This window comes from Leptonychotes weddellii, chromosome 3 (genome assembly GCF_054177405.1).
Source record: "Leptonychotes weddellii isolate Sample4059 chromosome 3, ASM5417740v2, whole genome shotgun sequence".
Taxonomy (NCBI): Eukaryota; Metazoa; Chordata; class Mammalia; order Carnivora; family Phocidae; genus Leptonychotes; species Leptonychotes weddellii.
The window spans coordinates 63,219,455-63,234,206 of NC_138371.1; the positions used below are offsets into that span (position 1 = coordinate 63,219,455).

Here is a 14,752-nt window from a genome sequence, read left to right on the forward strand (position 1 = left end):
GGCACTTCATCGACCATCTCAGCCTGATGTGTATAAATCTTATAGTCCTGAGGGTTAAGAGACTTGAGTTTAGTTAGGGGTCTGCCAAGAACCAGCAATGTGATTTTAAAAAGTCATATCTCTTTAACCTCATGTTCCTTTTTTATAAAACGAGGGAATTCCTTAGATAATTTCTAGAGATGGCCCCCCTTTTGCAGCCTAAAAATCTTTAATAAATCTTTAATTCACCTCACTATAAAGGTCAGAAAACTGAGACGCGGAGAAGTTAAGTGACTTAAGTAACTAGTAAAGAACCCTAACTACTACTCAATGTGTCTAGTGCCATTGTTACCACATTTTTTCTGTTAGGTTTGAAGAAGCAGAGGATGATTCTTCATTGTTGTTGTTTACTTTTTTCTGTTTACAAAGATGTTTTTTTCATTGAACAGCAAAGGTTTATTATTATTTTTTCTTTCTTTTTTTTTTCCTTCTAGAGAGTTTATAAGAAGAAATGAGCTTCCTCGTCCAATTCAGTATTTATGCTGGTCGCCTGTTGGGAGTAAATTAGTAAGTGTTTAAATTATAGAAGTGTTTAATCATTTAAATAAAAGAGGAGCCATTTGATTTTGGCCTTTGTTAAATTTCCCTGCCTGAAAGGAAAAAAAAAAATTCATGACTATTTTAGTGGTTAAAAACGGGAAGAGTTTTGATAAATTGAAACTCATCTGAGAATTCCGCAAAATCTCAAGCTCATGGATAGACTTCTTTAAATATCGCAGTCAAAAACTTTATCCTCATACTCAGCCAGAATGCTTTGTGCCAGAAAGCTGAGGAAAAATATGGTTTTCACAAGTTTCCCAGACTAGCTTCAGACAACATGAAATTTTGTCCAAGCTCTTATTTAAGGACTCTAAATAAAGATTAGATCTGGCTAGCTATTAATATTCAAAGATTTATTTGACTTTCTGTTAATATACACAATTATTTATTTGGATAATAAAACAACAAATACAATAGTAGACTTTATGTTTTATTTGATATAGACTTTAAAAATCGTAATTGATGTTAATGTGAGTTGGTTGGTTTTTTGACCTATTAAAATGATACTTTAGTTATGAGTCTTTTTTGCATCTGGATTACCACTCATTTTGCAGGTATTAAGTAAATAGTTAATACAAATTTACAGACTTCATTGTATTTCTTATGGAATTCTCCTTATTAACTAACTTACCACCACTTCTAGGCATATGTCTATCAAAACAATATCTATTTGAAACAAAGACCAGAAGACCCACCTTTTCAAATAACATATAATGGAAAAGAAAATAAAATATTCAATGGAATCCCAGACTGGGTGTATGAAGGTAAGCTGTATTCTTTTTCTACTGTTGCTGTTCTAGGCTTTTAATTGAAAATAATTGCATATATTTAGTAAAATGGAGATGAGTGGTATGTTACTGAGATGAATGGTGGCATTTCTGAAAGCTGTTAATCAGGTTAGGAACAGGGTGTGCCTGTTCTGAAAGAGCAAAATCTAGTAATCGGCCTGGGAGAGTTTATTTTCATAAGCATTATGAAGTGGTAGTAATAATTTATATTTCAAGTAGTATATGGCCCTTAGATGCTATGTTAGTACATTTCCTCAGGTTTCTTTTTTCTTGAGAAATAAGCCTTCTTCCAAAACGAAACAGCAGTCTACATAATTTTGCAGGGAAATATTCCTAGTTTTTGATGCTTTCATGAATTGCGTCCCCTTTCTAGGTCATGTAGGATCCAGGACTCACCTGGACGTTAAAAGGTCTTGTAGTCTTTGCCTTTATTAAAAAATATATAACTGAACTGTTGTTGTTTTTTTTTTAATATTCCTAGGAGAAAAATCAACTTCCAACATTTATGTCACTCTGTAGTATAATTACAGTTCCCCTTGTTTGGGCTACTTTAGGTGACTATAAAAAACAGAAGCTGCCCCAAAGGGAAAAATTATTTATTGTTGAAATGTTTAATTAATTTACTTAAATAATTACATTTCTGATTTAATATCAATTCCTAAGAAGACTGATTGATGTTTGATATGAGGTATAAGGTTAAACTATTTCTTTAAACTCAGATTGTCTTTTTGAATAACCAAATTTTGGCATGTCACATCCACATTAAATAAATTATTTCAGTCAATAAATGGCTAATACAATGAATTTTGAAGCATTTACAATGATCTTAAAAGTAAGTTATAATTGTAAATAATATGCTTGTATTTATCTTTCAGAGGAAATGCTTGCTACAAAATATGCTCTCTGGTGGTCTCCTAATGGAAAATTTTTGGCATATGCAGAATTTAATGATACAGAGATACCAGTTATTGCATATTCCTATTATGGTGATGAACAATATCCTAGAACAATAAATATTCCATACCCAAAGGTATGTTGAGTACTTTTAGCAGATGCTTCCATTTCTCCGGTGTCAAAATGAGCAACCAATACCATGAATAGAGGTGGAATCAACAAGTTTGGAGAGCTTCTTATCCTTGTGCATTGTAAGGCAAACATTGTACTGTGCTCTATTATTTATGTGGACATCTGTTGCTTTGGACATCTGGTTGTGCTGGATGAAGTAGTCTTTGCAAAATCCATCGCAGAATCTTTGAAAAACATATGGTCTAGATTATGGAGGAAAAACAAGCTTAACTTAATTTTAATTTTTCATATTTCATGCTCCAAATTCAGGGTAAAGTTCTGTTTTGCAATTCCCTCTTGAATTCTCATGTAAATGCAAACTAGAATGGAAAATACAAATGTTGAACTTGATGTTCCTGTCAGGTAGAAGCAGGCATGAGTTATGATCTTTTCTGGACATACAAGGTAGGTTAAGTTTGTAAGCCTAGTTTCTTCCTTGAGGAAATTAGACATGGAGTGAGCCCAAAGTTTCTTGTATAACCATCCTAGAATTCTCAGTGTACACCCTTTTCATTCAGTCCCATGTCTAAAGAGAGGGCTTCCGTGTCTGTAATGGGAGAACAGCAAGATCACAGTGGAGAAGCATCATATCCCAATTTGATTCAGACAAAAATCTGAAAAGGGATCAACTCATAAATCCTCCTCTCTCACAAGGAGTGGAAGTGCTTTTAGAAAATAGTTCTTTGTTCTTTAGTCACTATAGTGTTTACTTGCCAAAGAGAGCACTGTTATGGATGGATCCAGTGGGTCCCTATATGTGACAAAGATGGACAGATGTGCATACACACAAGTGGCTTTTGATGCAAGTCTAAGTGGTTGTGGTAAGAGAAATAGAAATAGCAGATAGTCTAAAATTTATGTTAGAAGTCATATGAGAAAAGACAGTGGATAGGAGAAGCATGTTTAGGGAGGAGACCCCTCAATGGCTGGGTATAAAGTCTGAAAGCTGGAGACATTTGGAAGCGAGAGGTGTGGTACTTGGGACCCGAGATGTGAAAGAACTTGGGTCTTTAGGAGGGTGTAAGGGAGAAAGAAGAGAGGAGGAACCCATAACTGAGGACTAACTGACACTGGCTGAGAAGTTGGGACCCAAATTTTCATGTTTTCTTGAAGACCGAAGTTGTTGAAACATCTGACATCAGACCGAGAGGTGAGACAACTTGAAAGAAGCCAAAAGTCCCAGCTAAACCTCATAGGGAAACAGGTCAGAGGAGGGCCTGGACAGTTCTTTAGATAAATCCAAACAGCATGGAGTCATTTAAGGCTGTGAACCTAAACTTTGTGGACTTAAATTGTTTAACAATTTAAACTCTTTTTTTTTGTGTTAAAATAACAGGAACTCTAAGAAGCTGTCTGGGTGTGAACTACACTGTCATGTACATTTAGGGTGTATAATAGCACAGAAAGTACAAAACAAGAAAAGTGCAAATTCCATGGGCACTTTATTTGGAGGTGACATTTCCCTAATTTGGGGGGGGGGGATGATAACAGTAGTAAATGTAACCAGCTAGGAGATTGAGTGATGATTGTCCTAGACCAAATTACAAGGTACAAAGCAAAAAGTATCTTTCTTTATTTATTCTTTACACTCTCCTCCCCTCTACACTCCCTCTAGCACATGGAGAAATTATTATTATACTTATCCTAATAATAATAATAGGAAATACCTGTTTTGAAAGTCAGAAAAGAGAATATCAATTATAGAACTGCATTCTCATATCCAAAATATTTTTTTCCCTATGAATCAAAGCTCCCTCATTAATCACTTAAAATATGTGTTTTTCACTCTGGTTGACACAATATTTGTAATTGCTCTGCAAGTAAAATTGAAATGAGATTCCTGGTCATGTTATAATTAGAATGTTTTCAATAGTAATATACTTAATATCACTAGCTTATAAAAATATGCCTAAATTCCTAAAGTGTCTTTAATATGTTGGTGATCATTAGAATTTTATGAGCTTATATATCTCCAATTTTTTGGCAGGCTGGAGCTAAGAATCCTGTTGTTCGGTTATTTATTATCGATACCACTTCTCCTGAGCATGTAGGTCCCAGAGAAGTGCCAGTTCCAGCAATGATAGCATCAAGGTATAGTAAGCTCAGCTGCTTCCTACCTTCCACTGAATTTTAACAATGAAATTTCTCTCTTTTTTCAAAGATTTTATTTATTTATTTGACAGCGAGAGAGAGGAGAGAGAGCACAAGCAGGGGGAGCTGCAGAGGGGGAGGGAGAAGCAGGCTCCCTGCTGAGCAGAGAGCCCCACACGGGGCTCGATCCCAGGACGCTGGAATCATGACCTGAGCCAAAGGCAGACGCTTAACCGACTGAGCCACCCAGGAGCCCCTAACACTGAAATTTCTTAACTGGGATTTGCACTTCCTTTCTAGTGAATTTATGATGTGTATACTCTAAGCAAAAATAAATAAATAAAATTGACATGCAAACCCAAATACATAACCAAATTAAAAAAATCACAAATACATTTCTTAAATCGATTTTAAAATACTAGCCTCTTTCGCACATACAAAGATGATCATAGTGATCAATCTGAGTGATAATTCCCTCAGATGTGTGAATGTAAACTTGGGATCGGTAGGCAAATAGTAAAATTCCTATGTGTTCTCAGCATGGCTTCTCTCAACCCTGGTCTACTTTCTCTCCAACCCAGGGTTTATACGTCATGCTTGATCACATATGCATGACAAACAAGAGAAGATAAGCCAACCCTCTCCAAATATTAGCATTTTCTTTTTTTCAACTAGGATGCAGTCTATCCGCAATTATCTGGTTGTCCAATTATCTGTTTGGAGTTAACTATAGGTAGACAGGGACATGAAGCAGTCTCACTTCCCCAGCATGGTGCCCTATGTAGATCCTGGCTGATTAGCCCTGATAATAGCAACCCTCCAGCCCTCCATCAGTCCTCTGTGGTCATTCTGGTTGAAGCAGATAAAGGTAAGAGGTCCCCTACGCCCTGCATGGCGGGCCTCCTTACCACTTCCCAAACCCAGGAGGCCACTGCTTGGCTTCTCTCCTGCTGCCCCATGAAGGTGAGTCAGCCAGGGCCAAGCGATTGATCACTACCAGGGAAAAGAACCTCAGCAGAGGCCTCTGCTGGGCCCGGCCAAGGTGAATCCACTCATGGATAATTTAAAATGGCTTTATTTTTTTGGATGATCCATTACTCCCCCAACCCCAATCTAGTGGATGAAAACTTGACTAAATACATCTTTTTTTTTTTCTTTTGAAGTGTCATTCTCCTGAGGAGGCAAATGGAATGATAAAAAGGGTACTGTAGAAGGAGTCAAGAGGCTTGTTGGGGCATCTGTAAAATACTAACAGTTTAATAGTAAGAGCTAACCTTTTCTCGGCACTTACCACGGAGCAGACAGAATTCTCAAGAACTTTAAGCACTCTCAACAAATTTTGTAGCAAGCTTTAAATTTGGTAATATTATTATTCCCATTTTATATAGAAACGGAGGCACAGATATGTTAAGTAAGTAGCCTTAAATAGGACAACTAGTAGGAGGTAAAACCAGAATCTGAGCCAGAGACCCTTCCAGTTCTGGGATTGCTTTTACATCAATGTCCAAAATTCTGTGGTTTATTTACATCGATGTTCTCTCTCTGAGGCTTCATCCTCAGAGCCAAGTAATAATTGCTGCCATTCATTGACACCAACTACGTGCCAAGCATCATTTGAGTTACTTAGTATACATCACCTCTGATTATTATAGTAAACCTGAATTTCAATCCCTGATCATGGTCACCGTTAAAACTCGGCTTCCAACACAAACCTGCCTGGAGAGAAAGATGGGCATTTAGCACACTTGGCTCTCTCTCAGCTAGTTAAAAATTGAAAACTTGAGTTCACCTGTGAAAAATCATCAGTTTAATCCTTTTTCCCTCTAGATTGACCAATAGCTTTGGCCTCATGTCTTAAAATGTTTCTTAAGATGTACAAATCCAAAATGAGGAGAAAACTCAAGCATAAAATAATCCCATTTAGATGAATGAGCTCTCTTATAGATATTCTTTAAAAGTCAGCAAGTATGGGGCGCCTGGGTGGTTCAGTCGGTTATGCATCTGATTCAATTTTGGCTCAGGTCATGATCTCGGGGTCTTGATATGGAACCCCACATCGAGCTCTGCACTGGGCGTGGAGCCTGCTTAAGATTCTCTCCCTTCCTCTCCCTCTACCTCTTCCCCTGCCCTGGGTTCACTTGCACTCTCTCTCTCAAAAGTAAATAAATAAATAAATAGATAAATAAATAAATAAATAAATAATAAAATAATATTCAGCAGATACATTTAAGCCTTCTTTCTCTGTAGGGAAGGGAAAGCTTTACCTTCCTTATCTATGGAATAAATATTTTATAGTAATAAAATACATCCTTTAGAAAACAGAACTTAAATTATTTGATGTGATACTGGTTTATGGTTGTGACTCTCTGTTTTGCTCTATTTGCAGTGATTATTATTTCAGTTGGCTCACGTGGGTTACTGATGAACGAATATGTTTGCAGTGGCTAAAAAGAATCCAGAACGTTTCAGTTCTGTCTATATGTGATTTTAGGGAAGGCTGGCAGACATGGGATTGTCCAAAGGTAGGTTATATTAAAACCACAGAGGTATATGCCTGAAGATGAAAGTACATGAGGGGAGACTTACCTGTAGCTAACATTTTGTATTATAAGGCCAGAATTACCGCATTCAACTCTTGATTGCTTTGCAACAAAAACCCCTCTTTCTTCACAGTCCTTTATTTTTATTAAATAAGTAAGATACCCTTGTTTTCTTGAATGACTTCAGCACAGGTACTGTGTAGAGAAAAAGACTAACTGAAACAATGTAACATTGGAGAAATAAGGCATCTGGTTCTGAGTTAGGATGGAAATCTATCCTTTTGAGATGGTACGAATGGCAGTCAAAAAACCCAAAATAAGGAGGATGAAAAGATAAGATGGGTCTATTATGGAAATAAATGTGTTCTATTTAAAAAAAAAAAAAAGCACAGAGAAAATGCAAATGGTGCTATGTTCTATTCAGTGTCAAAATTGAAAAATAAAAATTTCAAAGGAAATGGATATTATCAAAAGAAAGCCAAATATTCCCATTTTAAAATTAACAGTAGATAATTGAGAATATGACATGAAATATCAGATCAAATTATCTTGCTCTCTTGTTACCTTGAGAGTACCCTATACTGTGTTAATTTTGGGGAGAAAAAAACTTGAAAATTAGGCACAGATTTATTGTTGAGTTTTAATTGTTTTTATTGTTCAAATGAAACATAATCTGTTTAATTAATGAGTTAGACAAGTACTTCAGCAATCTAAAAGCTTTAAAATGAGCCTGTTCAGAAGTACTCATATTAGAGACTAAGAAATACAAAATGTTTTCTTTCAATATGAAATTTGATGGATACATTTCATAAGACTTCTAATTATGAAGACATGTTTCATTAAACCAAATATAGAATAAGCCTATTTTATAAAGTAAGGAAAAAAAACACAGAGCAATCAAAGTAAATCACTAAATTCCATCTCGAAATTAGGACACTATGTTTTGCAAGAAAAGAGTCATATGAATCTATTTGGAAATATATCAGGACTATAATAGTCAACATTACTCAGGCTAAAAATATTTTTTAAATCACTACTCTGTAAGAAGCTTGACTAATTTTGATGGAATATGCTAGAAGCTTATTTTTATCTTATTTATATTTTGATATACAAAACAGAAAGATTTTGGCTTTAATGCAGTAGCATAGGGGGAAGAAAAGAATAAACTTGATTGTGGCAGTTAATTAGAAACCATTCATGTGATAAATCAGCTTTGGAGGACTATATCTTGACTGTTTTTATTGAAGGTAGGTATGAGGAATTATTGCTTTAATTTTATCAGTTACAAACTATAAGATCGGTCATTTAGACACAATTTTTAGTTCTCAAAAAAAAAAGGAATTTAAAAACGGCAATTGCGTTGGAATCTGAAATTCTAATTTATCAAAATCAGGGACAACTTTAATCCAAACTGACAGAATATATAAGATGCTTATTCGAGGAGATGTGGAATTCCTTGGAATATAAGCTTTAGTTTAATGGCCCAAAACAGTGATTAAATTTAAAATACCAGGTTTAATTAACCTTAGGATTTCAAAAAACCCCAGTTTCAAAGTAATTTGATAAGTACATGGAACACATTTTCAAATTTAAGAACGACAAAGTGTTGAGTAACAAAGCTGTGCCTAAGATTTATTATTCCCTTGCTTTTTATGACAGTACCCTCACTCATGGTTCTCTTTCTTCTTCACTGGCTGTTCTTTTTGTTTCCAGCTCTTCTTTTTCTGTTCTCTAGAAATCTTATTATTCTCCAAATTAATGTATTTGCAAGATAGGCTAACTGCTATAACAACAATAAAACCCTTCCAGTAATTCAGTGGGTTAAGACAATAGAAACGTTTTGCACATTCATGTAACTACCTACTAGTGAGTCCAGGTGAGTGGGGAATGGTGAGGGGTGGGAGATGGAGTGCTCAGGTTGATGGCATTTCTGCCGTCTTATCTAGTGACTTCCAAGGCTAGTCCAAAGTCATTCAAACCTGACCACCAACATCCAGCTGGGGGATGGAAAAGGGAATGGAGGATCATGCTCAAGAGGTTTTTTTATAGGTTAGGCCTAGAAGTGGAATGAGTCACTTCTGCTCACACATCATTGGTTAGAACTTATCACATGACCACATCCTAATCAATGGAGCCTGGCTAGTCCGAGCAAAAAGACATCAGCAAAAGATTGCTGATAATCTTATAGTCTTTGCCGCAACTCTCAACTTACTCTTTAGGTGATTTTCATCTATACCAGAGGTTTTGGTTACCATTTGCCCCTCAACTTTATTCTGAGGATTTGAACTTTTAAGTATCTCTGGCTACATCTTCTCTGGTCCGCCCTTAATATCAATACCTAGATGCAGGCTTTTATCATCTTTTTTCCAAACTACAATAGCCTTCCAGTTGATCTCTCTGCCTCCTTCTATCTTACTCACTTCTAATCCATTCTCTGTATCATGTTTGCAATTATATTTTCCAAACTGTGATTTTGAAATCCTTCAAAGGATTTACCCAGAGGGGGAGTCCAAACTTCCGAGGGCGGCGTTAGAGTTTCTCCAGGATCTTTCTGATACCCCTGCATCTTTCCTCATCTTCAACTCTTTTCAATAGTCACCCTCCCCTCTGCCATAGTGAACCACGCCTGTGGTCTACTAAGCTGGCCTGGTCTCTGTGTTGTTCATTTCACCTAGAATGTTCTTTCTCTAATTATTTGTCTAGGAAAGCTTATTCATCCTTTTAGGCTTACTAAATTTTGTTCAATAAGTGATTGGTTGCCTTATGCAAAAATAGGCATCAAAATAAGATCCAGTGCACATTTTAAGATTCCTACCTACTTAATAAGATGGAGAAAAGAAAAAAATTAACCTAAACTCCACTGTGAAATGCCTTTTTAAACTACATGACACCAAGTGCTTAGGGGTCGTGCTAGACTTCCGTAGATGTAATAATTCCAGGCACCGCCTCATGGAAAATTAAACGAGGATTCTTAAAAGTTTGCAATAAGAGCCAGCTCTTAAGATTATTCATTACTCATGTGTATGCCATAGGGCTGATGTATAAGGTTGTGCATATGGTCATCTGAAACTCAAGTGTGAAGTTACTCAATTACAATAGTACAGTTTGAGTAAACAGCTTAACTGGTTCAAATGCCCAGGTCATATCTAGAAAAAACTGTTCTCCTAATAGTGTGCTTGATGTGGTCTTTCTTTCTTTTAGATCCAGGAGCATATAGAAGAAAGCAGAACTGGATGGGCTGGTGGAGTATGATTTTGCTATCTTTTCCTTGTATTTTAATGTCACTTGACAGATTCTCAGCTATCAAAGGACCTATTTCAAATGTATCCAAACCGACACTACTTGTTGACACTACTTGTTTCATAGAAAAAATAACAAGGTAAAAAAAAAAATACTACACACAAAGGTAGTGATCCTTTCAGCAATCTTGTGCCAGACAGTTTTAATGTGTATATATTTAAAATTCTGTTGAGAACAAATCATATTCCTCATGTCCCAACCTTAGCTTTTTAATTGACTTTCTGATATTCATAGTTAATATTCTTATTAAGCAAATAAAATAAAGATTATTTTTCAAAAGGGATCACAATTCCTGATCAGCTTAAAATAATAATTATTAACCATTTGAAGCCAGAAGAACCAAATACACTGGTATTCTTAGTCATTTAGAGACAACCTACCTCTTAATAAATTTTATATAGACTGAAATTAATAAATGAATTATATATTTTTCCAGTCTTTAAGTGGTATCAAATAGGAAAACGTGTGTTTTGTTATGGTTTTTGATCACTTATATGTAGAATTTGGGGGATAGGTTTATTCAGTAATTTGTGAGAATTTTTAGTGTAAAAAAATCATGTTTTACAAAATTATCAATTGTGTCTAATGTCCCATGAAGAATACACAATAGGACAGAGAATAAGTGAATGTTGTGTGGATGCTGCCACTTATTACAAGCATATTGAATTCAACTAGTATTTGGATTTAAACACACACACACACACCACACACACACACACACACACACACAGTTTCTCTGAGTGGCACATGCAAAGAAAAAGGAAACTCTTAGTGCCTTTAACACACTAACCCGTGATACAAGGACAATAAAGAATTCAGAGTCAATTGTATGATGATAACTCATAAAAATTCAAAGTTTAGGTGGGTAAGTGACTAAAAATCATCAGATATTAAAAACTCTTTTTTGTACACTTTTCTGGATTTAGCGATATTAGCTTACATATATTTATTCTGTCTTCAGTTAAAGATATTTCAGTTTTATTCATTAACTTGAGAATAGTTATTACTTTATTAATTATATACATTAAGTGTAAGTTATACTCTAAAGTAGCAAGGTAACAAAGATAGGTGTGTAATTGAGAAAAAAAATGGGCAAGTTCTATTTGCGTTCACTCTTTGCCACTGTAGTAAATAACGCAAGAAAAATCAGGAGTATTCAGTGAAAGGACAGGATTTTCTAAATTTTTGAAATGTTGGTCAATCCGAAGCTCATCTTCCAAAAAGGTAATTCCTAGATCATTATTTGAAAACTTGAGGAAAGGGGAAGTTAATCTATGAGTTCACTCCCATTATAAAATTTCCAGTAAAGAATGAAAGCAAAGAAGAATACTTGAAAACTTCCTTTGGTTGTATACTCCATTATGATAACATAGCGGGAGTTACTACAGAATGACATGAATGATATGATTTTACAAAGAGATAAACAATGATACCAACAGTCTTCTCAAAGACATGATTTTAGGAATCCACACACATTTATTCTGAAAATGCTACCAGCATTCAAAATACACCTAAATATTTTAGAATGCATCTTTTGAAATCTCTTATTTATAAGCATCTTAGAGTTATTTGTACCTTATCAATTTTTACAATCTGTATAGTACCAGCCTTGTAACCTCAGCAAACATGAGCTGGATGAATGGATCAATTAATTAATTAATTGCCTTCTAAAGCCATAGAACATTGTTTTAAATACCCTCAGTGGAAGCACATGCATATCCTTTGAGGGAAGATGAGATCCCTACATGAAATCAAAAATTATTTTTAAAAAAATCATGCCAAAATAAATCTAGTGAACAATGCGTTACTTATCTTCAACATGATTTTGTGCTAGATCATTTTAATGTCTATAGCTCTGGAATTCTATTGGGAAAAATTATTTTTTCATGTCCTCATCTTGATCTCCTAAAATTTACCCAATAATCAGTAAATTTCTAAATACCAGAAGAGGTATCATCGAAAAATCTTTGCAGTGATAGCGTTCAGGAGTAGGTTCACATTCTCCCAAGGCAGCTGCTTTGAAGAGGTCATTCAGTAGATTTTATAAGTTTTGACATGTCTTTTGAAAGTCAGGCCATAACTTTATAGGCTCATAACTCCTATGTCGTAATATTCTGGATAGCTTCCTTTGACCTATAATCAAACCAATGGTTTAATAAAATTACCCAGAAATAACCTAGAAATTTGTATATCTTTCAGACATTTGTTCAAGTAATATTTACGAAGTTTTTAGAGAAAGTGTACAGGCTAGTCATATCAATATAAAATTAGAGAGCAATTTTAGAGAAGTTGTTCCTTTAGAATTTATTAAGGAAATTTAAACTGAAAAACACTTGGAAACCGCCTGTGAATCAGAGGAGTGAGACTGAATGACTTGTGTAAAGCAATGCACTTGTCAGCTGCAGGCAGGGCACTGGCACATAGAGCTTTACCTATCATTTTCTGTCCTCCAGCACGAGATATTCGGTGTCTTAATTTGGGGGAAATAACCTAACATCTCCTTTGGTATTTGATCAGAAAAATAACAACCACGAATTCACTTCAAACAAATTTCTTCTCACCCTGTAGAGAACAGACCAAAAAAAAAGAAGCCTTCAATCAAAGGATCTAGTATTGAGTTAGTAAAATTTGGAGAACAAGCACTAACTAAAAGCATACGTCGTAGGGTGCAAAGCCACATTTAAATTATTTTAAAAATAAGTAAGCAATACACTACACCTCCCTTAGCCGTTGGCAAAATCCCTTTGTTCAAAAAACTGAGGGTTGTTTTGGGTTTGTGTTTATTTTTTAACTTTTAAGTGAGCCTTTATTTCCTTGTTTCACAAATAAAGCTGGCTGAATTTGGTTGCCAGAAAAATGAGTTTTCTACTCAATGCTTGAAGTCTGTGCTTTTCACCAAATGCGGACTCCATTTAGGCATCAGCCTTTTTTAAGTAGGACCTCAGGGTTGTTTCCCAACCATGGTAAGAAATTATCAGGTGGTGAATAATCTTACCTTCCAAGTATAATATTTGAAATGGCTTTGCACATAGAGGTGAGTAATTTATCAGAAAATCTAAGCACGATAAAGGGGCTGTGGAAAGGCCTTGTTAAAACTGAGGACCACCTAGTTATGGGTGCTTATCCAGGGTCCAGGTGTGACTTGCCGCCAGAAGCACTTAACTCAGGATGCATGATGGACCCAGCTCTGGGAAAGTGAAGGCGGAAATATTTCACACTCTCTTTAGCTCACCCAAGTTACCTGTTCATCTAAAGCAGCTGTCTTCACCGTGTGCAATAAAAAGGAGAAGATAACAGTCTTCGCTTAGCAGAGATATTCTTCCTGTTCGCCTGATTCTGATATCTTAAAACATAACACCCTGCCCTCTTATTTTTTTTTCAATGAAAATGAAATTTTAAGTCTTCATCTAGAACAAAACCTTTTTTACAGTTCCTTACTAACCCGAGGTATGAGGAGAATATGTTTTTACTCTGGCATCTTAAAATATTTTGTGACCCTGGTTCCATTTTAGCAGTGAAGACAACGTAGTTCTGTTTTTTGTCTTTCACCCTGAGGTGTGAGAGGGAGGCATTGCAAAGTGCCTACTAGTAAGTAGGTATATTATCATTGGCCTACTTTATTATCATTGGCCTAAGTAGGCAAAGCTTTCTTCTAAAATGAAAGAATGGCTTGTTATGATGACCTATGCTAATGAAATTCCATCCACAAAATTACAAGCCAGAATTTCTTTTCCCTGGGCCTCTTTTTCACTCAGTTCACTTTCAATTTCATTTAGAGGCATTAGTCTCAATACCCCAAATCCCACCGAGGCTGGTCTTATGATTAATGAAACTAACAAAGGAATTGTGTAAGGAGATAGATTCTCCTTATTCCATTTTTCATTTGGTGTAAGACATCCGTTCTGTGCCAGAGTGATACGACTTAGGACATATTAGTTTCCTGAGACCACCGCAACAAACTACCACAAACTCGGTGGCTTGAAACAACTGAAATTCACTCTGTCACCATCCTGGAGGCTGTAAGTCCAAAGTCAAGGTGTCAGCAGGGTCCTGCTCCCTCTGAAGCCTCCAGAGAAGAATTCTTTCTCACCTCTTCCAGCTACTAGGGGCTCTTGGCAGTCCTTGGACTTCCTTGGCTCGCGGTTGCATCTCTCCAATCTCTGCTTCCACCATCACGAAGTCTTCTTCCCCATGTCCCTTGGGTCTAGTGGTATCCTCTCTTCTGTTGAGGACACCAGCCAGATTGGATTCAGGGCCCATCCTGATCCAGTAGGATCACATCTCAATTCTTACCTTGATTATATCTGCAAATAGGGTCATTATCTTCCCCCTTTGGGCTGCTAAAAGAAAGTGCCATAGCCTGAGTGCCTTAGAGACAACAGAAGTTGA

General features: G+C 35.9%; 1 protein-coding gene across 7 annotated transcripts in view; it reads left to right on the forward strand.

Moving 5' to 3' along the window:
• FAP (fibroblast activation protein alpha) overlaps positions 1 to 14,752 on the forward strand; it is a 73,614-nt gene that overhangs the window by 24,757 nt on the left and 34,105 nt on the right. For all 7 annotated transcript variants that reach the window (XR_014143577.1, XR_014143576.1, XM_081814309.1 and 4 more), the window contains 6 exons: positions 474 to 546; positions 1,223 to 1,343; positions 2,243 to 2,397; positions 4,420 to 4,523; positions 6,910 to 7,045; positions 10,265 to 10,309. Coding sequence is in view for 5 of the 7 variants with exons in the window: in XM_081814309.1 (XP_081670435.1) it covers positions 474 to 546; positions 1,223 to 1,343; positions 2,243 to 2,397; positions 4,420 to 4,523; positions 6,910 to 7,045; positions 10,265 to 10,309 (634 nt within the window). In the remaining 2 variants the exon portion in view is untranslated. The remainder of the gene's footprint in view (positions 1 to 473; positions 547 to 1,222; positions 1,344 to 2,242; positions 2,398 to 4,419; positions 4,524 to 6,909; positions 7,046 to 10,264; positions 10,310 to 14,752) is intronic.